The following is a 21,541-nucleotide window of genomic DNA, read 5'->3' as shown; positions in this document are numbered from 1 at the left end:
CCTGATTGAGATCTTTGTTTTATGCATTTAAATGTGGAGGTTTGAATGTTATGGTCTGTATTGTAATTATTGTATCTGTATTGTGTTTGTGTTTCAGGGATGGGGCGGTGGGGGAGATGTAGGACAATAAGGGGAGGAATATTTTGTTAATAGTGTTATTTAAGTTGCATGATTTGAAATAACATAAATGTGATGAATTTATTATCAAATCCAAATAAAAAATACATATACAAAAAAGGTTTATTGCAATTCTGTCTTAAAAGTGACAAAATGGAAACAAACCAAAATCTAGACAGGTAAAAAATTCAAAACAATTAGAACAATTTCATTTAAATTGTATATTTATTCATAACAATTAATGTATGTATAAAGAAACAGATACACAAAGTTTTAGATCTCAGTAGAAATGAACAACAATGTCGCTACCGGTCAGGACATGATCATGTGAGAAAGAGTTTGTCAGGAATTGTGTCGAGTAGCAGAACCTTTACTCACAAACCAAAGAATGTGGTTTTGGTTGAGTTCAGTTTTGGTGAATTTCAAATGTAATTTATACATTTTTTGAAGAGAAAAAAATCTATTTTTCTCCGTCTCGAGAGGCTGTTGACATGTTTCAGCTGCATTTGTCAGTTTGTCCATCTCATCTGCATCTGACAGAACAGATGTGTTTGGGTTTTACTGAATACACCAGCTACACCTGCTGATCAGACAAAAGCTGCTGCTGCTATTGTGCTGCTATTGCTTTGCGTGCCAGTGTGTAACTGTGCCAAACGTCCGCATCCATGCGTGGAAGCCCAGTAGAAAGAGCCAATAAGCTGCATTAGTCTGGCAAGCTAACGGTCAGTAATGGAGAAATACAGCTTTGGGTTTCCAGTTGGATTCAGTGCTGGATCAGGTCGGGTCAGTATGGTCAGATTCCAGTTTTAGAACACAGCAGAACTCGACTGTCGAGTTGTGGCTGCCCTCTGCTGGAAGTAAAGACAACTGAGTGTAACTGTACTTTATCATTGAAATCATCATCATTGTATTGTATCATCAGTGTAATATATTGTTTGCTTTTTCTTCATTATATCATGAAAAAGCAAACAAACATCTTGCTTTTTAATTTTATTTAATGATGAGGTTTTAATCAGATGGCCTTTTCATTGATTAATTTCTTTCAGCCAATAAATGGTGATCATATTGTGTGTTCACAGTGCAAAAATGTTGACATCACTCAGCCCTAGAGTCCAGATCATGTGGCTTCCCAAAACAACACAGACAGATCTATCCATCACCACATACGAGGGCGGATCCAAAAGTTCCCAGAATTGTTAAATAAAACATTATAAATCATGTCTCAGCACATCTCCCACTCTCAGAAACATTTCCTGTAGTCATATTTCGTAACTGTGTCCAGAGCCGGCTGCAATTCTTCATGGATTTCTTCCCAATTTTGGTTTCAGCAAGCTGTAGGAACACGCTGCCTAACAGCAAAACCCATAACTACAACCTACTCCAGTGCCATTGATGACTTCTGCAGATTTTAGGGTCCCCCCTCGCACATGTATGTATCAAAAATACCAAAACAGCATAAAGTCATACAGTATGAACCCTGATTGAACAGTGTAGTGTTTGTTACTGATGACAAACCAACATGTTGCTCTACTCACAGAATAGTTTTGTGAGGCAGAAACCGCTTTTCACTGCATATCGATTTACAGTAAATTACCTGAGAAACAAAAGATTTTTCTTATAAAACAGTGTATGTGTGTGTGTCAGTAACAGTCCACTATGACCTCTTGCCCTTCTTCTGTGTCTGGATGTGTGTGAGCGGCACTAGCGGTCAGTATGTCCTGCAGCAGAGAGAGGAGGGAGTTGTGGACGTGGTCACTGCTTTGAGTGAGAACGTCCAGCCTCTCGTCTAACCCCAGAGACCTCAACACCTCACACACACTGACACACGCACCATCGCCTCTATCGCTCTCACCCTCCTCTTCTGCTTCTCCAGAGTCAACCTCGCCTGTGCAGGCAGCGATGTCTGCCTCTTTTGTCTGATTGCACTTCTTCCTCTCCAGTATCTTTCTGATCTCCTGGCCCCAGCCCCATCCAGGAAGCTCACATGACACTCTGGCGACTGTTGCCATGGCAGAAGTTGCATCCTCGGCCCCTTGCGACAGGGGGCAGACTGTCTCTCTGAGTGTTATCAGGAGTCGACAGGCCTTCAGACCCACAGGTCTATCGCAGTCAACCAGACCGCTCAACAACGCTGAGAGGACTCCCTGCTCGACCAGATTGCTCAACACGCCGGCTGAATCTGAACCCTCCATGTTTGTCCGTTGAAGACTGTGTGTGTGAAGTGTGTAGGCCTGGTCAGACACCACAGCATAGGGGTGTAGAGAAGCAGGATCTGTGTCTGAACTCTTCTTGTAACCCCGGTGACCGGAGAAGGCTTCGTCCAGCAGCAGCTCAGCAAGCTGCAGCGTGTGAACCTTGACCTCCCAGTCCAGGTCGACGCTGCCTTTCGAGAGGACGGAGCGCACAGAGTTCATGAGGAGAGACGACGATGGAGGCGTGTGTGAGGAGCGTGAAGAGAACCAGGCGATGAAGTACTGTACGACCGCCCGCCTGGCGAAGCCCTCTGTGTCCTCAGAGAGAATTTCCAGCAGCCGGCTCACGATTTCAGTCTGACAGAGACACAGACAGAGATGATTATTAATGAATAAAAGTCAACATTAATGTATGTAGCAGCTGAAAACATTGTACCGCCATTTTATCTTTAAAGGCCCAACACAAACACTGAATTCTTCACTTCATTCTGTCTGATTTGTCTCTGCACAGGTTGAAGTTGGGTAGAGTTACACTGGGAATTACATGACAACACCTCCCTCTACGTACCAGTTACAATCATAATGGTTTAAGTTTGTTCCATCTTAATATGTGCAAGAGGAAGATGTCAATCAAGCTCAGTCTACAAATTCCCACACAGTCTTGAGAAGAGGTCTAATCAGGTAAAATAACACCTGTGGGGGTGTAGAGCCTTTAAATTGAACTTGCAAGTTGGATATATTCAAGTCCAGCAAATCAAAACCCACTTTATAACTATTACAAGACATGATACATTGAATATATAGATAAAGTAGTATATCTAACTTCCTCAAAATTGGACTTAAATGAAGCTATGGATCAGCAATACCTATGACTACATGGAAAATATGAAAACCCAGTATGTACGGAAGGTTGAACACGACAAAAACATATGAAAAAGTAGAAAGGAAGAAGCAGCTTATGTAAAATCATCCAAAATCTAACACAAGTGGAAGCAGAGGAACCAAACTCAGATATTGTCTATATGACAGCAAAGTTCTTCCCCTGCAGAGAGACGCCAACGGTTTTTTTCTGCCTACCTGCTCCTGAGTGAGCGCTGCCCCCTGCTGCCAGCTGTGTGCCAGCGTCTGTGCCAGTGCAGAGGTGGCGCTGGCTCTCACATAACTCTCCGGATCCTGCAGCGCCTCTTTGAGGAGAGGATTGGTACAGCAGCCACCCAGCAGCGCCTCAGAAGCCCTGCATGACTCCTCCTCAGCTGACTTCAAGAAGACACGCACACCTGCCAGCTGTCCCAAAAACTCCACGGTTGAGTCTCTCACCTCCCAACGCATGTCACACACACGTTTCTGCACAACCCTGATGAGATCTAATAAGGGTTTAGATACAGTATAATGTTATTAACACAGCAGGATGTGTTCACTATGTGGATTCATCACACAGAAGAGTATTTATGAGCTTCTATAAGGAGGCTGTCGGTGTACATTACCTTGCCTGAGCTGGTCTGTTATAGAGGAGACATCTGCACAAACACTCATCCACTTTATTAAGGCCTTGTAGGACTTGTGAATCACCTGAGAAAAAGAGTTCAAAGATTTAAAAAAACAAACACATAAGATAATTCATGATTCACAGTTCTTTTAGCTAACGTTTCTAAACCCACTAGGCTAGTTATCAGACTGTAATCACTTCATCACTGTGACTGTGTGACTTTATGTGGAGCAGGCAAAGTGAGACACTGAGACAGTTTGATACACACAGTGAAAAATCCAAAGCATGGTGACACACATAGTGAGACACTTCACCACTTCCTGCCACAGGACGAGGGCAAGGAAAGTTTATTTGTATCACACAGTTCAAGCAACAAGGCAATTCAAAGTGCTTCACATCAAATATAAAAGGCATTAAGACAAAATGTAAAATCATTTAAATATTTGATTTCATTACATTTAAATAGAATTTAAGAGATAAATGGACAAACAGAAAGCCTTTATTTAAAAAAACTGAGAGTTGCAGCAGACCTGAAGTTTTCTGGGAGATATGAGAGAAATAAAAACTGATTGCTGAATACTAGTTCTATACTAGCAAAAATTATTTTCATTATCAATTAGTCGTTAATGTCTGTGTAACGTCAGAAATTTCAAAACAATGTCTGTCACAATTTTTCAGCCCCCAAAGTGATGTCCAGAGATTCATAATTATATCAAACTGAGAAAAGTAGTAAATTCTTATGTTACAGAAGCTTTAACCAGCAAATTTTGAGTGTTTTTTTCCATTAAAAAAAGACATTAATTGATTATCAAAATGTTGATTCATTTTCTGTCAATCATTAATGGACTAACTGTTTCAGCTCTTGTATGTACAGTCTTTAGGTAACATGATGACAACTGAGCAGACTTCATTCACTGATGGAGGCCATGAGATGTGGTTGAAAGGTCTGGAAGAGGCTGGTGAGTGGACCTTTAGTAAAGATTATTTTGTTGTATGACTGTTCCACTCTCAAATATACAGTAGAGCCTCTTCACATGAGAGTATGTATCTCTAAAAGGGTTTAAAACTAAAGATAAAGAAGTTTTTTCTCATAATATTATGACTTTGTTTCAAAACTTTTTTTCCTCAAAATATTTAGTTTTACTTTTTCCTACAATATTATGACTTTTTTCCTAAAAATATTACATCTCCGCAAAATATTTGACTTTTTCTTTTGTAATACTAAGTTTTTCTTCTCTCAGACTATTTTCGACTTAAACCCCTTAAAATCTCTTTGAACATGAAGTGAAGGACAATCAGTGAGTGATGGTGTCTTCTGCTAGAATGTCAGTGACAAAATAAAATAAAATATGTTGTATTCAAGTATTCATGGACACAAACACACACATAACTTACAGTGGGGTCAGAATCAGGATTGTCCAGATATTGTATCAGAACCGTGAACACCTCTTTCATCTTGTCCTTCGCTCCTGAAACAAACACAAGATGGAAGCTACGTGTTTCATCCTGTTACACCTTTACAACAGTCACCCAAATATATATAATAATATTCATTTTTTAATTTTACTTACTTCCTTCTATTTATATTTTATTTAATTAGGATAAATTTACTTTAATACTTGTATTCAGTACCACAGAAGTGTCTTTTAATCTTTGATAATGCCCTGATGAAGCAAACAATGTCACATATAATTCACCATCTACTTTATTTGCAAGTACTGTTTTTTCCATTCTGTTCTCCATCAAAGTTCAGGAAAAGTGCTTTGGGAAGGAAAGAGGACTTCTCTTTCTATTTCTATCATCCCACATGTTCACACAGGTTTACCTGGGCTGCTGCCGAGAGCTGTCAAAGCCTCTAGAGCACATTTCTGAACCTTGCCGCTGCCTATCACATTCCTGTAAACTTCTCTGCAGCCGGTGGATGAAGAGGAAGAGTCACCGCTGCAGATCCTTAACAGTGACAGAACTGCAAGTACGACAGAAACCGGAGGACATGTGAGGAGGACGTCAGGAGGCTGAAGGAAAGAGAGAGGGAGAGAGAGAGAGAGAAGGAGAGGTTCATGTTTGACTCTTTCCATTCGTAAGAAATACACCTCATTTCTGTTTTCCTTACTTTCTTACCATGAGTGTGATCTGTGGTGTGTTTGTCAGACAGATACAGATCATGGAGATGCAGGAAGTTTTATTCTTCAGCTGCTCCACCATTAAAAACCGATGCTCATCTGCTGCAGGAACAAAGAATATATTTACTTATAAAAGACGCTAAATAATAGATTTCTTACTTTTTCAATGTGTAGATCTGTGTGTGTTACCTGCAGTATCTGTGCCCAATAGAGTCTGACCAGTAATAATGTTGAGGGGTAACAGCAGCATCCTCACAGCCTGAGCCGTGTGGACAGTGTCCCTGAACAGAGGAAGAAGAAGAAATGAGCACACATGGGAATTTGTAAATAAATACTAGTTTGCTAAAACTTCCTGTTAACAGAAAACAAAATCTCTGCAGACAGAACTTGCAATGGTGAAGGGATGCTTACAGACGGCCTCTGCGGAGAAAAGCAGCTGCAGCGTGAATGAGGTCGGCAGGTTTGTTGATGTTCAACATGGATGAGAGAAGATGGGCGACGCGTTCATCGGTGCCGGAGCTGCTAACATGGAGAGAGTTTTAACACTGAAAATGCTCATTATAAGGACCGAGGGTGTCTTATGTTGTACAGATTGTGAGATACGGGGGTACCTGTTTGCAGCCAGAATGACGTCCATCAGCGGTAGTGTGAGCTGACTGTAGCCTGCTGTCGCCAGTTCCTTCAGAGAGTCGGCGACTGTCTGGAGCAGCGTGTCCCAGAGGGGAGGCCTGGCCTGGGCGAGGAGCAGAGCCAGCAGTTTGAGGATCTGCAGACTCTGATGGAGCTGTGTGTTTTCTTTGGGCACCAGTGACTCCTTTAGGTATTCTGAGATCGCCATGACAACAGCAGTGTACCTGGTGCTGGCTTCCATGGTGAGGGCTGGGTGTTCTGGGTCCAGAGTAATGGGTTCTTTGATACAACCGTATGTCCGTTTTGCATACTCGTCTTTTTTATCAATCCCGTTACATCGTGCAGGTGAGACAGGTTGAAAGAAGAGCAGGATGTGGGCGAGCATTTGATTGGCGGCTGACGCAACAAACAGACTTGTGTCTGTCTGAAGTTGTAGAAGAGTCTTAATGAAATCTGGAAAGATAAAAACAAAAGACAGATGTGAATCAGCAACACCTCCTGCCACAAGTGGTAATTACACGACACTAGCGCATTTAATTATGTTGATATCTGAGCAGCAAGAGTATCGTACTTTTATAACGGGAAGGAAACGCTATTTGAAGGGGAACAAACTTAAACACCGATCAGGACAGAGAGGATGGAAATATGTCTTCAAATAAGATGAAATTAATTTACTTTTGGTTCTACTGTTGTGACGTTCCTCGACAGGCTTATAGCAACATCTTCATTAACAAAAAGTAGGATTTAGCAGCCAAAACAAAAGCATGGGTGGGTTTGGTATATTATTTTTATTGCTTAGAAATCTAACTTTTGTTTTTTATGAGAAAGAATTTACTTTTTGTAAAAGTTACATAGTTTTGTTTAAAGTGGAAAAAAGTCATGAAATGGTAAAATTCCCAGTTTGAACTATGAATTAGGACCTATAATACATCTTTATTCCTTGATATTTGTTGCCTCCCTCTCATCAAATTTTCTTTTTTATGATACAAAGTGTTAGTAGAGTTGGTCTTATTTCCTACATGAAAAGGTCACCTGATTCTACAAAGAAACTGAGAGCCTTTGGGTGCTGCAGCGTGCTCCTTAATCCCTGGATCCAGCCAATCCGTATGCAAGGATCCTCCCAGAGCCCTGCTTCCTGCCAGCGCTGAACATTGAAGACCAGATCCAGAACTGAGCACTCCTGCAGGAGGACATCACCACAGTCGGGTTATGTACTCAGTGCTTAACAATTCATAGTCAGCGTTGGTTGGCTTTCAGATGTTTAGTGATTGAAATTTAGTAAAAGTGCAGTACAAGGTGTCATGAGCTCTACCTGAAGCATTTTGAAGCCGTCTTCAGTGGCAGCCATTAAGCCGGAGAGTCTGAGAGTGAAGGAGAGGACGCTGGGGTCTGAATCTGTGTTGTTGATCACAGTGGATATGAAGTCAAACAGACATGGGCAGGTCTCCAGCAAAGATCCACCTTCAAGAGGAGAGAAGATATATGAGAGAGTGGTACAGATTAACTCGCAACGATAAACAGCGGCAAGATTGAGCTGTGCATTATCTCATATATCATTCAACTGGCAGAAATGTGTGTCAAGAGCAATTCAACTAATCCATTAATCGACTAATCATCGCCATGCTAGTAACTTTTCAAGCAGAAATGCCAAATATTAATTTGTTACAATTTCTCAAATGTCTGTCTTATATGTCTTATATGATACTATACTTAATATGTTAGATTTTTTTGGACTGTGGTAGCAATTTGAATATGGGCTCTGGGAAACTGTGATGGGCATTTCCCACTGTTTTATGACATTTTATGGACAAACTGACTAATCAAGGAAATAATCAGCAGGTAAACTAGTTTAGGGCTGCAACTAATGATTATTTTCTCATAATTTTCCAGAGTCAAAGGTGACGTCTTCAGATGTCTTGTTTTGTCGGATCAACAGTCCATAACCAAAAGATTTTCTGTTTACTGTCATGTCTGACAAAGGCAAGTTTATTTGTATAGCACATTTCAACAACAAGGCAATTCAAAGTGCTTTACATAGAGCATAAAAGGCTCTAATAATTAAAACCGCAAAGCATTAAATCATCACAGCTGAGAAGCTGACACCAGCAAATGTTTGGCATTTTTGCTTAGAGAAATAACTGAACCGATTCATCGATTATCAAAACAGTGACAGATAATTTTTCTATTCTATCAATTGACTAATCGTTGCAGTTCTAAATTAGTTACGAACGTAATTGTTAGTTGCAGTCCTATTTCACTTTAGTGGCTTTTATTCCCAAACAAAGCAGCAAATAATTAAAGTATTTGCTACACCATGAAACTTGAGCCTTTGGAGCCTATAAAAGTCTAAGATTTTGCATTTACCTGCTTTACCCTGTTAGTGATCTAACTACTTTCTAGTTTAGAGTTTACAGTTCACCTGATCGACTGTAGCTACAGTTTGTCTCTGCAGAAATATGGAAATCAAAAGCTCACACTTGTAAACTCTACCTTGAGAAGTCAGAGAGAGAGAGAGAGAGAGAGAGGAGCAGCCAGAGGAGGATGAAGGAAGGATGAAAGCTGACCAAACTATCCCACCAAGTTCAGTACTAACCAGCCTCGGTGAACCAGTCCAGCAGCTTCTCCAGGCTGGTGTCATCGGGCAGAGACTTCCCGGAGTCCGCCAGCACCTCACACACACGGGGCAGTAGCGACACACACTCTCGGTCCATGCTGTTAACGTGTGTGTGTGTCAATGAGCTCTCAGGCTGGTTTACAGCAGATATGTTACTGATAACTTTACTACTAAAGTGTTACATTGAAGCCTACATGGCTAACACTAACTTACATTTAAGGACATTTAGCTACAAACCAAATGATGTGTAACTGACGTAGATGATTTGGCTAGCTGTAAAACAAAATGTTTTTTTTTTCCTTGTAGTTTTTCTAAACGTCAATCTCGCGGGAAATTGTTTCGCATCTACCGGCGTCTGACTTCCCTCGTCTTTCTTCTTTCAGTGAAACATTTGGGGGTCATAAAAAGGCGGCTGCACCGTTTACTGATCTACAACTGCTTGGATAAGATGAACTGTACGTGTAGACCCAGTGTACTTCCGGTCCCTATGTTCTACAACTTTAACGTTCCGCCGCAGCGCTTCACTCGTCTGCGAGCAGGTTCCGGTTACGTTTCCGTTGCATCGTCCATTTTTCACGTAATCGCACATGGTGCCGCACCGGCCGAGGACCGTCAGCCTCTCAATTTTTTCAATTTTGCTCCGTTGTAGCGAGAAATCCGTCTCGTAGTCCTGTTAAATGCAAGATACGGTGGATATGGTGGATGACCCCGAGTACGAAGAGGAGGAGCCCTCCTTCAGCGACCCGGAGGACTTCGTGGATGACATCGAGGATGAGGGTGAGCGGCAGCAGGAAAACCGCCGGCTTTCAAGGCCTGCAGCTAACGGGCGGCGGTACCACGGATGCTATAAAGCTAGCTAGCTAGCTAGCTTGTCATTTTGCCCTCCGGAACTTAGTAATTAATAGTTGTTAGGCACACATATCTAGATGTCAAGGTGTAATTTGTAGAAATTTAACAATAACACGACAATTTTCCTTCTAAGTATCCCTAACATCAGATCACATTAACGGTTTTATCATCACGCCTCCTGAAGCCTCACCCAGACAGACACTCACGGTGGCCTTGTCGCTGTCATTTAGACAGTTTCAACAGCTAACCAGAGAGGATCAGCTAACAGAAAACATTTTCACGGTTCTGTTTGGATTATTAGAGCCGGTGAAACCTTCAGTCTGTGGTTTTGCATGAAGCAGCTGTTAACCAGAGTTAAGAAGGGGAGTTGGCTGCACAAAGCTCTCAGCTCTGCAGATAAAACGTGTAACAGTTACAAATGGCACGACTTTCACTATAATGCTCCACTTTAATAGGCTGCTTTGTTGATATTTCGTATCAGTACTCTCCTAAACAGACATCTGGGATTTCTGGAAATTTCCCAGCAGGAGGAGTAAATGCTTAATGATCCCCTCAGGACATGATTTTAGGATATACAAAAATAATCTGCTGTTAAAAAAAGAAAAAAAAAAGGTTGATATGTTTTGGGGGGTTTTTTCCCACAGAAAAGTTAAATACATCTAGTTAAAATCCTTAAAGGACGGGTTCACAGTTTTTCAAATTAGTCTTAACACAACAGCCAGGAGCCCAAACGAAACATTGAAATAGGTTTTTCTTGGTGTAATCATTCCTCTTGTTCATACTGATCAGTAGAAGATCCCTTGATAATGCACTTAACAGTTTATGTTAAGCTAATATGAAGCTTCAGCTGTCCAAATAAGTCAAATCAAATAGATATCTTTCAACATTACAGTCTTTTTAGTGCCAAAGTCCCTCTTTTTGTTATTATTACTTCCACTGCAGCTCAACAGGGAAACACAAACAGGGAATTTGAAACTAAAAAGATTTTAAATGTGGTAGATATCAACTTGATGAGACTATTTTGTCCCCTTCACTCACATTGAAAACACATTTAAAAGGGATCTCTTAATTGCAGGTATGAACAGGAGGAATGATTACAGCGAGGAAACCCCTCTTTCAGTGTTCATTTGGGCACCTGACTGTTGTTTTAAGACAGACTTGAAAAATTGTGAACTTGTCCTTTAATTTCCTTTCTGGACCACAATTGGCAGACTAGTTATGATGTCACATATGCTCGTAGGTACACACCTTTTAACTCAGATTTAAGGTGAGCGCAGAGAAACTTTCCTCCTTCAGCAGATGAATGTGAAAACAGCTTTCTAGTGTCAAACTCTGCACATGCGTCATTCTGCACAGTGAAGCTCAAACATTCAACTGAAGGAACAAAAAGCAACACTCATTTTTGAGTTGAGGTGGACTTTAATACTCTGCTGGCAGTTTATTAGGTCATTTAGCTAAAAATGAATGCAGTCTTACACATCAGCCCTGCAACAAATCCTTCCTTCATGGTTATAATGTGCAGTTTTTGTTGAGACTATTTTTATTGGGGTATTGAGTCAACTTTATGGTCATTTTGGCGGCTGTATTTTATGGTGCTGTTGAACTGAATTATATTACACTGAGATGTATTTCTGCTTTTTTGTCAATCCCATTTATATCAGAGAGGCAGGACTAAACATTAGAAACACCTCTCTCTATAATGTAGAACATTTCAACGGCACCACAATCTACAGCCTCCGAAATCACTATAAAGTTGAATCAGTTCCTCTCTAAAATAGTTTCAACAAAACCTGAACATTATAACCTTATTAAAGTAAGGAGTTCTTGTGTTAAACTGTATTATTATCAGCCAGGTGTACCTTTTATAAACTGGTGACTGGTTACAAATTATCATTCACTTTTTAAATTTTAGCTAATTAAGCTATGAGTGACTATTTTTATCATAGTTTACCACCGCTGGGATGAGATTTTGACAGATAAAATGCGATACCTTCCATTAAAATCCTGAAGACAGTAAGAATTGGGAATTACAGGCTAACATACATATCAGACAAGTGACCAATGTTGCTGTTGCCCTTTCTGATTTTTTCCTGCCCTCCTTTCTCCTCTTTGCAGAGCTTCTGGATGACATCCTGAGGGAGAAGCCCCAGGAGGCTGACGGCATAGACTCGGTGGTGGTGGTGGACAACGTCCCCCAGGTGGGACCAGAACGTTTGGAAAAGCTCAAGAACGTCATACACAAGATCTTTTCCAAGTTTGGCAAAATCACCACTGAGTTCTATCCCGAGGCTGATGGCCTGACCAAAGGGTATGATCCTGTTGTATCACAGACACATTTTGTCTCTTTCGTGTCTGCTTACTCCTTTTTATTGTTTAATTTAAGATGTAAAACAAACTAAATTTTTAATGCAGATACATCTTCTTGGAGTATGCTGCTCCTACCCAGGCCCTGGAGGCAGTGAAAAACGCAGATGGGTACAAACTCGACAAACAGCATACTTTCAGGGTCAACCTCTTCACCGACTTTGACAAGTAAGTGTGCAATATCTAACAAATGTGACAGATGCGAAGATTGTATGTTTGTGAGACAGGAAGAGTCATTTTTATTGCTAATTTTCACAGGTACATGAACATCAGTGATGAGTGGGAAACTCCAGAGAAGCAGCCTTTCAAAGACTTTGTGAGTGTCCATGGTCACCATCCCCGTTATCTTCATCTTAAATAGTTACTAAACATGCTGCATGAATTTGGTTTTGACCCCATAAAACCCAACAGCAGTACAACTCGTATATTGTAGCCTCTATTAACTCTGTACGTTTGTCTGTCCAGGGTAATATGCGCCATTGGATCGAGGATCCAGACTGTCGTGACCAGTACAGTGTGATCTACGAAGCTGGAGAGAGGACAGCCATTTTCTCCAATGATGCTAAGGAGCCAATCACAGCTGAAGAGAGAGCAGTAAGTCATTGGACTTATAGGTTTTTATTAAATATAATCGAACAGTGTTGGTTGCAGATTAATTAAGTTTCTGTGTTTTCCCTGCAGCGCTGGACAGAGACTTACGTGCGCTGGTCTCCCAAAGGCACCTACCTGGCCACCTTCCATCAGCGTGGCATCGCGTTGTGGGGTGGCGAGAAGTTCAAACAGATTCAGAGGTTCAGCCATCAGGGCGTGTCACTCATCGACTTCTCACCATGTGAGAGGTAATCAATGATGCTGTAACTGCTACAACAATCCATTAATCTGTCAGTTATTCTCTGGATTAGTTGTTTGGTCTACAGAATGTCAGAAAATGTTGATCGCTGTTTCCCAAAGCCCAAGATGCAACCTGAAATGTTGACATTTACAGTTTACTTTCATAGAAAACTAAAGAAACCTGGTCATATTTCAGAAGCTGGAAACAAATAATTTAAGCATTTTTTATTTTCTAAAAATGACTCAATGATTAATCCATTATGAAAATAGTTGGCGATTAATTTTCTAACGATAAATAATTGATTAATCAACAAATTGTTGCAGCTCGTGTCCACTTTAGAAACATTTATTAGCTATTTGATAGAAATAAATAACATTGCATTATATCTTCTTGTATTGTGTGTTTTTATGGGCATGACAAGGGTATTACATGTACAGAAAAAGTATCCTGAAGACATACAGAAGTGGTCTAAATGACGGATATCGTTAGATGAAATGTGCATTATCTGAGCTGTTGTGATGTCTTCCAGGTATGTTGTGACCTTCAGCCCACTGATGGACACCAAGGAGGACCCACAGGCCATCATCATCTGGGACATTCTGACCGGACAGAAGAAGAGAGGCTTCCACTGCGAGAGCTCCGCACACTGGCCCATATTCAAGTCAGTACACTCTGTTCGTTGTCTAAAATCTTTTTCACTGCATTGTCGTTGTCACATTCGTTTCTCCTGCGGTGTTTGAATGTGTTATAATGGTTGAAATTTGTTTTCAGATGGAGCCACGATGGGAAGTTCTTTGCTAGGATGACTCCAGACACGCTGAGCATCTACGAGACTCCTGTAAGATGATTTAACCAAAAAAAAAACATGCAGTTATATTTATATAAAGTGTTCAAGTGACACTAAAACTGTGCTTCTGCTGCTTTTAGTCTATGGGCCTGCTCGACAAGAAGAGTCTCAAGATTACTGGAATCAAGTAAGAGTCCTTTATGGTTTTCTCCTCATTATATGTCTTCTGTAGTGTCAGTGTTCAGTATGGAGATTTTGACCAGTATCTGTTTGCGTCTACAGGGACTTCTCATGGTCTCCTGGTGACAACATCATAGCATTCTGGGTACCTGAGGACAAAGACATCCCAGCCAGAGTGACTCTGATGCAGTTGCCTTCCCGCCAAGAGATCCGGGTCCGCAATCTGTTCAACGTTGTTGACTGCAAACTGCACTGGCAGAGAAATGGAGATTATCTCTGCGTGAAAGTGGACAGGACTCCTAAAGGAACGCAGGTACGCCGAGGGAGATGAAGACAGGGAAACTAGCAGAGACCTGCTGTGGCAAAAAAAAATCAAATGCTAAATGTAGTTTTCTGTCTTTTTCAGGGAGTGGTCACCAACTTTGAAATCTTCCGCATGAGAGAGAAGCAGGTTCCTGTTGATGTGGTGGAGATGAAGGGTAAGAACATATATATGTACATACACACAAAGCAACTGATTGTTTCCCATAGAAACAAGAAAGAAACTCATCTATTATCTGTTGTGTCTTTGTTTTTCCAGAAAGCATCATTGCGTTTGCGTGGGAACCCAACGGCAGCAAGTTCGCTGTCCTCCACGGAGAGTCTCCCCGAATCAACGCCTCCTTCTATCACGTCAAAAACAACGGCAAGATCGAGCTCATCAGTAAGTCGATCAGACAGACGTATTCTCTAATTAATACATCTTGTGTCTCTCAAACCATCTTGGCATCTGTAAACCTCAACTGAATGTGACACTTTGTCTTCTACAGAGATGTTTGACAAGCAGCAGGCCAACAGCATCTTCTGGAGCCCCCAGGGACAGTTCTTGGTGCTGGCTGGACTCAGGAGGTCAGTTTTATTTATCTCTGTGTGTGTGTATGTGTGATAGTGAAGGACACAAGAAGCCGCTGATGACAAACTAAATAACTTTTCTGACACCTCGTATGAGAGCTTAGCTCCTGATTCTAACTCTGATCTGAGGCTCACAGTGTTACACATTTGCAGTTGTGTGTGTCTGAACGCCTTCATGTGTGTATAACCTTCTCCTTTTTTTCTCTCTCTCTCTCCCTGTGTGCAGTATGAACGGAGCTCTTGCCTTTGTGGACACATCAGACTGCACCATGATGAACATAGCCGAGCACTACATGGCCTCTGACGTGGAGTGGGATCCGACCGGTCGCTACGTCGTCACCTCCGTCTCCTGGTGGAGCCACAAGGTTCGTGCCGCGCCGTGATACCGGCGATACCCGACTGTTCCATGTGCAAATTCATGCTGAGCTCGTCCTGTCCTTCGCTCACATCTTTCCTCCGCTTTTATTTCATGTGTGTAGGTGGACAATGCATACTGGCTGTGGACATTCCAAGGCCGTCTTCTTCAGAAGAACAACAGGGATCGCTTCTGTCAGCTGCTCTGGAGGCCAAGACCTCCAACCCTGCTCAGCGTAGATCAGATCAAGGTACCATTTTATCTATACATACTATATATATATATATATATGTGTGTGTGTGTGTGGGGAGCCAGTGATGACAAACTAAATAACTTTTCTGACACCTCGTATGAGAGCTGCTCTGCAGTTCCTGATTCTAACTCTGATCTGAGGCTCACAGCTGCAACAATCATGTGTATTCATACAACACATACTTGATATTGTTCTTTGTTATTTGATTTGTGGCTGTGCAACCTTCCTTTCCAATAACTATCCCTCCATCTTTTGCAGATGATCAAGAAGGACCTTAAGAAATACTCGAAGATCTTTGAGCAGAAGGATCGTCTGAGCCAGTCAAAGGCTTCTAAGGTTAGACTAATATTTTTTTTAACTCATCCAGGCTGTTCACATCTATATTTGACCTGAATATAGTGGAGTTTTTGAGGAATGGTGCTCTCACAACTATTTAGGCTCTTTCTGCTACCTCATTTCTAGGTTAAAACCATGTTTGTGTGCGTTTTTAGTGCAATTTTTTGCAAATTGTCCTCAGGCTTATCAAACAAGCTAGCAACACAGTTTTAATTTGTGCGTGCAGTCATCTTAATGTCTCTCATGAAGAGATTTACAAGCTCTCAAATCACTTTGTAGCATAATTGCAGTGTCCATAGAGACAGTTTTTTTCATAATTTATTGAGACTTGATGATTAATATATTTCAGTAATAAAAATGCAACAAGCTGTATATCAGAAGCATAATTAGTCTGTTACGAAGCTGAACATTTTTTATCTGTGCGAGTAGGAGCTGGTGGACAAGCGCAGGGCCATGATGGAGGAGTACCGCCTCTACAGGGAGGCAGCGCAGCAGACCTATTTGGAACAGAAGGACCTCCGCCTCGAGCTCAGAGGAGGTGAGACTCCCCTCCTCTTTTCTATTTCCCCCCTACAGTCTTTATCTTGAATTAAGAACACCACTGACATTGTCTTTCTGTCATCCAGGAGTGGACACTGATGATCTGGACAGCAATGTGGACGACTGGGAGGAGGAGACCATTGAGTTTTTTATCAACGAAGAAATCATTCCCCTTGGAGATCTGTAGTCCCCTACGCAGGTGACGCTCACACGCAGACAGTCTGATAGCTCCAGCACACAATTAGGATTTATTGTAACAACTTTGTGTAGTGTTTTTATTGTGTAGTCTGCTGCCAGTTTGATCCTCTCTGTGCTCTATTATGAGATCCTGTAACACTCAGGTCATCCTTTACAAGCCAAATTCATTGCATAACATCTGAATTTATTCTCGTGTGTGTATAAAAATACACAATTATTAGCGATTCCACATAATCTGCATCATCTTTTGGCATCATTAAAGCAACATGAGGGGAAAATGAGAAGGTTTCAAACAGCATCTGCATTGTATTGTGAATTGGAAACCTGACAACCACTGTTGGTGCGTCAGTGCCTCTTGCTGATGATTAGGACAGCCGCTTTTTCAGAAAAAAGTTTAAACTAATGATAACCAACTCAAATTTTTCAGTCCACGTAGCCTAATCCTAAACTATGTTGTGGAATTAATGTTCAGTTTCCTGCTCGGCTGCCTGACTGAGTGATAAGCTGTGTTTTTCTGTAAGGCAGCAAACAGACTCACCTTTATCCACAGTTCTTCCATCTACGGTGCCAAATCCAAAGTGCTTCCACACATCACTTCTCCAGTCAGCACAGCTCACTAGTTTTCCTCCATTTTGTTTTAACAATAGATTAGTTTACAGCACTGAGGGCAACAATAGATCAGAGTGACGGTGCATTTTTAGGAGACACCTGCTGGAGCACAAAGCTCAGCTTGTTGCACTTATACACTGTAAATCATTCAGTCAGATCATTGCCAATCCAATGTTTAATTTTTTTCCAACATTCAAACAGTAGTTTAATTCAAATATAAAGTGATAAATGAAGGATGGGTCATATGGCTGAAATCAATATCCGCTTTTCAGATATTTATATACACAGATTTGGCAAACATCCTCAAAATTTCATATGAATAATAAATGTCCAATGTAATGCATTAAAGTAGTTTTAAGGTTCATTATTAACCTTACCTTATTAACCTACTGGACATTTTTCTGGAGGTTTCATCTACTTTGAACAAATTATGTTGGTTTTTAATAACAATGTGGTTAGAAAGTTATTTGATACAAAATAATATTCAACATGATTTTACACAATATAAAGGTACAAATAATTTAAATATTATACATTCATCTCATTATAGAACAATGTACATTCAAGTTGACTTGTATGTCGTGGCTCATAGTTGGACTGAATAATTATCTCTGTTATTAGCACTCAGACGACACACACACATCCTCAATCTGTATTTAACTCGTCCTCTCTCTCTCTTTCAGTCCATCCGTTTTTGTGTGGAAGGAGGAGAGAAGAACTGTGTCATTGATTGGAGGACGACGACCACGCTGTGAATCTTGGGGTTCATCTCGAGCCTCAACATTCAACCCTAGTGACATCATCAAAGCACGCCTTGCGGATCAGCGGCCACATTGAGGAACAAGAGACGATACTTTCAATTAAATATTTTCTCTTTGTCTCTCATTACCATCCGCCCCATTTTTATTTCTCTGTGGAACTTGATATTTAGTAAAACTGCCTCCTTTTTTTCTATTGATTAATTGGAGTCACTCGGTTTCTAATCTGAGCCCCATCTCTTATTGGAACTGTATCTGGGGGTTGTTTCTCAAATAGCCTTACCATGCTAGTGTGTTATCACAGGGCAGCACAGAGTGCCGTACCAGTGGTGGGCAAAGGTGTTGTGATGAAACAAGTAGCCTTGTTAGTAAATGTGCTGATGTGGCGCTATAGTGGCCTGTATCCTCCTCCTTTCAGACTAGGCTTTCACACAGGGAGGGGGTGCGCAGTGGGAATAACTTTAAATAAACATTCAAAGTCAGTACTACCTGGATCTGTCTTAGTGTTTGGTTCTTTATCATAGAGGGAAGCATCTCTTCTGCTGTCCCTGACATCTATCAGTGATGACATGATTACAGCCATGTAGCGAAATACACAGACACACACATTGATGATCTCATCAGCATTCAATAGCTGCCGTATCTCTTGACCATACTGGACAACGTTTATGCATTGAAAGCACCTTGTTCCAGTCTAACAATAGAAAAAATCCACATAATTCAACAAAATTATGCTTTTGTATCTTATTGTAAGTTTGCTGAGTAGAAGTCAAGGTAGATGCAGACTATGCACAAGCATTGAAAAAGTCATGTATGTTTTTATATACTTCATTGAACATTATTTGAATTCATCACGAATTACATATAATGACCAAACAGCGTTCACATCTCCTAGTTAATCATGTTTCAGGTCTTTTAGGTGTGATAGTGATAACTCTAATCATCAATAATACAAGTAATTGTGATCCAAAAGAAAACATTTATTTTATTAGCCTTTTATTAGTCTTTAAGTGTTGTAGCCAAAATAGGCAACAACATCAAGTACAGACAAACATAAAACACACAACATAAAATATGTCTCAACTTACATCACAATGTGAGAGTGAAACACTGCAGTTATAAGTCATAAATAAAATGTATAACAGTCATATGAAATATTACATCCAAAGGACAAATGAAGACTCTTCAAAACAGCCTAACAGCTGTCTAGATCCAAAAAAATAGGTGAAAATGTGCACATTTGCACGTTGAGTGAGCAAGAAAAATCCTTAAACATGTAGACATTGGAGGTGGATTTTAAGGGGTTATATGTGAAATTCCATCAGTCTTTGGCAGTCTGGCAGTGAACAAAATAACAAATACCTTTATAGAGTGTAATAAAAACATGTCAAACTACAGCCCAAAAAATAACAGCTGAGTTTGTGTGTCTGACACACTCTTAATAAACATTGAACAGTAGAAGCTTCACGTGCCAACAGGATTAGATGACGTTATATTGTAAACGTGTGTATAAATACACATATCCAGGTCTGAACAAGTTCTTGACCTGGCAAGTAAATAAGCAATGAGCATTTACTGGTGTGAATTTGAATTAACCTACATTTTTTTGCAGTCCATTTCTAACTGCCAGTTAGGGCTGCTATCCTGCTCATATAATACTGTCAAGATCATTTGCTAAAAATGGAAAATGATTTACAGTGTGAAATTCTGCAGGATATAATAAATAGCACAATAATGATCTACAATACATCATAATATCTGTAAATGGAGAGCATAATTTACCCCAAAATGGGAAAATAATTTGTACTGACAATGTGTATTAGCACTTTCGTAGATCAGGTTTTTTGATGTTTGATCACGTGGAAGCATTTTTATCACGCAGCAAAAAGTAAAACATGGTACACCAGCTCTATCCAAGACACACGTACCCGTTAATATTTACAAATGCAACTATGAAAGAAAGTACATACTCATGGGACTCTATTCAGGGGCAGCCAAGAATGTTTGATCAAACAAGTATTTGATTCATTTTTGTTTTGCTTGGTCTTGTATTATCAAAACTCACCAATCAGGATTTATTCAAAGTTGTCAATTAAATGAAGTAGACTGGTGTTACTGAAATCACCTTCACATTTTGCTCCTAGAGTCTAATAAGTTTGTTAATTAGCCTCATTCCTCATTTACCTTCTATACACTTTGAGGCTGTTTTGTCTTAAGAGAAGTTCATCTGTGTCATCTAACTGCTACTAGAGGTCACTGTGAGGTTTAAAGCAGCATTTATGGTGAAACTGAGATTTAAAGGGAAACTTCACTGCTGTGAATATGATGATTTCTTAAAACTAGGTCACCTATGTAGTAGAAATATGCAATTATTTTTGAAATTGGTGCCCTATGACTAGAGAAAACTGAGAAAAAGGCTGTAGATTCCCCATATTGTTCTTATAGGGGAATCCTACAACAACCAGAATGCATTGCACAAATCCCGTCCAATCAGCTACTGGCAGTGTGTTTGCTGAATGCAGAAGGTGAGAATGTTTTCCAGCAGAGCGGCTGGTAAGCAGAGACAAAGTTAGTGAACAGTGTTATATCTCTTTACTGAGGCTTATTTTCATTCAGAAGTCTGGATATATCGTATCGGTGTGCACAGATCATAATACAAATGGCGCGCTGGAGTCAGTTATGTGGATCAATGCAAACTTACTGACACACAAGCCAGAGCCAGAGCTGCCAGAGTTCATTTCAGTCTGGTTTGGGAAACAATTGTAGATGAAGGGGTTAAAAACTGTCAAAAAACAGTCAGGTTTACCAACACACAGCGTTCAGTGGTCACCAGTCGATGCTGCAAAGCTTCTCCTGCTGCAGGGCTTCTCTTTTCACTGCCACTGTGACGTAGCTCTGGTGGTCACTTCCTCCTTCGCCCTCTGTTTCATCTGATTCCACAGCACAATATTCAGCTGTGTATCATGCTGTGTCATCACTAGTTAGTAGTATAATATTTCAATGTCTGCTTTTCCCTGACGTAACATGATAGGCAGAGTGTTTAGGAGACCCACCTTTGACCGTCCTTGAAAGCACCACTTGAAGGCCTGTAGTACTTCCTTCCCCCCGCTACGTCACTGTACATGTCAAACGACGGCACTGGTGCTCTGCGCCCCAGAGACACAGAGAACATCGGCAACAACTGCAGGTGTTTTTCACACTATATCCCTAATTTGGAAAGCTAGAGATAAAATCGGCAAAATGGTCCTTTAAGGCTATAAACTGTTAGAAAAAAATATGCTTTAGGAGAATTTACTCTGCTTAGATCGTTGTGAAATCTCTTGAGGTGAAGAGCTTTCACCATAGTTAAAAATGAGGTTTGTGGTCCTTAAAGAGTTTACGCAAACCATGATTATGATGATCATGGGTTTCTTCCTCTATTCTTGTG

The 21,541-nt window shown here is 40.6% G+C and overlaps 2 protein-coding genes and 2 non-coding genes across 6 annotated transcripts; 3 read left to right on the top strand and 1 right to left on the bottom strand.

The window, feature by feature from the left end:
• Nucleotides 1–323: 323 nt before the first annotated feature.
• brat1 (BRCA1-associated ATM activator 1) lies at nucleotides 324–9,626 on the bottom strand. 3 transcript variants are annotated; one of them, XM_042432538.1, is made up of 12 exons: nucleotides 9,142–9,626; nucleotides 7,861–8,009; nucleotides 7,581–7,728; nucleotides 6,530–7,001; nucleotides 6,330–6,440; nucleotides 6,108–6,199; nucleotides 5,917–6,020; nucleotides 5,621–5,810; nucleotides 5,191–5,264; nucleotides 3,794–3,878; nucleotides 3,387–3,673; nucleotides 324–2,666 (listed from the first exon to the last, which is right to left on the bottom strand). In XM_042432538.1, exons 1-12 carry the CDS (start codon nucleotides 9,257–9,259, stop codon nucleotides 1,758–1,760), a joined length of 2,739 nt encoding a protein of 912 aa, XP_042288472.1. In that variant the 5' UTR covers nucleotides 9,260–9,626; the 3' UTR covers nucleotides 324–1,757. The 3 variants fall into 3 exon arrangements, with proteins under 3 accessions (XP_042288472.1, XP_042288481.1, XP_042288488.1); XM_042432547.1 differs by having other exon boundaries at nucleotides 5,917–6,017; XM_042432554.1 differs by having other exon boundaries at nucleotides 6,330–6,437.
• Nucleotides 9,627–9,742: 116 nt separating this feature from the next.
• On the top strand, nucleotides 9,743–18,608 carry eif3ba (eukaryotic translation initiation factor 3, subunit Ba). The gene is made up of 19 exons (XM_042432560.1): nucleotides 9,743–9,939; nucleotides 12,127–12,319; nucleotides 12,424–12,543; nucleotides 12,634–12,691; nucleotides 12,841–12,969; nucleotides 13,057–13,214; nucleotides 13,737–13,868; nucleotides 13,979–14,045; nucleotides 14,135–14,181; nucleotides 14,277–14,487; nucleotides 14,581–14,653; nucleotides 14,755–14,877; nucleotides 14,984–15,062; nucleotides 15,292–15,430; nucleotides 15,545–15,670; nucleotides 15,932–16,009; nucleotides 16,439–16,547; nucleotides 16,636–16,748; nucleotides 18,040–18,608. Exons 1-18 carry the CDS (start codon nucleotides 9,840–9,842, stop codon nucleotides 16,734–16,736), a joined length of 2,043 nt encoding a protein of 680 aa, XP_042288494.1. The 5' UTR covers nucleotides 9,743–9,839; the 3' UTR covers nucleotides 16,737–16,748; nucleotides 18,040–18,608.
• Nucleotides 15,117–15,198, top strand: LOC121888846. The gene has a single exon (XR_006093338.1). It is a non-coding gene; the product is annotated as a small nucleolar RNA SNORD60 (small nucleolar RNA).
• Nucleotides 15,730–15,817, top strand: LOC121888836. The gene has a single exon (XR_006093335.1). It is a non-coding gene; the product is annotated as a small nucleolar RNA SNORD60 (small nucleolar RNA).
• Nucleotides 18,609–21,541: the final 2,933 nt, after the last annotated feature.

Source organism: Thunnus maccoyii, chromosome 2 (assembly GCF_910596095.1).
Source record: "Thunnus maccoyii chromosome 2, fThuMac1.1, whole genome shotgun sequence".
In the NCBI taxonomy this organism is placed as follows: domain Eukaryota; kingdom Metazoa; phylum Chordata; class Actinopteri; order Scombriformes; family Scombridae; genus Thunnus; species Thunnus maccoyii.
The sequence above is the reverse complement of the archived record's forward strand: the minus strand, read 5'-3'. Positions and strand labels throughout refer to the sequence as shown.

Excerpts from the sequence above, each read along its gene's own strand:
- eif3ba (XM_042432560.1), top strand. The coding sequence starts at position 9,840 with ATGCAAGATACGGTGGATATGGTGGATGACCCCGAGTACGAAGAGGAG. Across the intron at positions 12,544-12,633 it reads CTCTTCACCGACTTTGACAA|GTACATGAACATCAGTGATG; the intron begins GTAAGTGTGCAA and ends TAATTTTCACAG. Across the intron at positions 14,182-14,276 it reads CTCAAGATTACTGGAATCAA|GGACTTCTCATGGTCTCCTG; the intron begins GTAAGAGTCCTT and ends TTGCGTCTACAG.
- brat1 (XM_042432538.1), bottom strand. The coding sequence starts at position 9,259 with ATGGACCGAGAGTGTGTGTCGCTACTGCCCCGTGTGTGTGAGGTGCTG. Across the intron at positions 6,021-6,107 it reads ATTGGGCACAGATACTGCAG|CAGATGAGCATCGGTTTTTA; the intron begins GTAACACACACA and ends TTGTTCCTGCAG. Across the intron at positions 5,265-5,620 it reads AGCTCTCGGCAGCAGCCCAG|GAGCGAAGGACAAGATGAAA; the intron begins GTAAACCTGTGT and ends TGTTTGTTTCAG.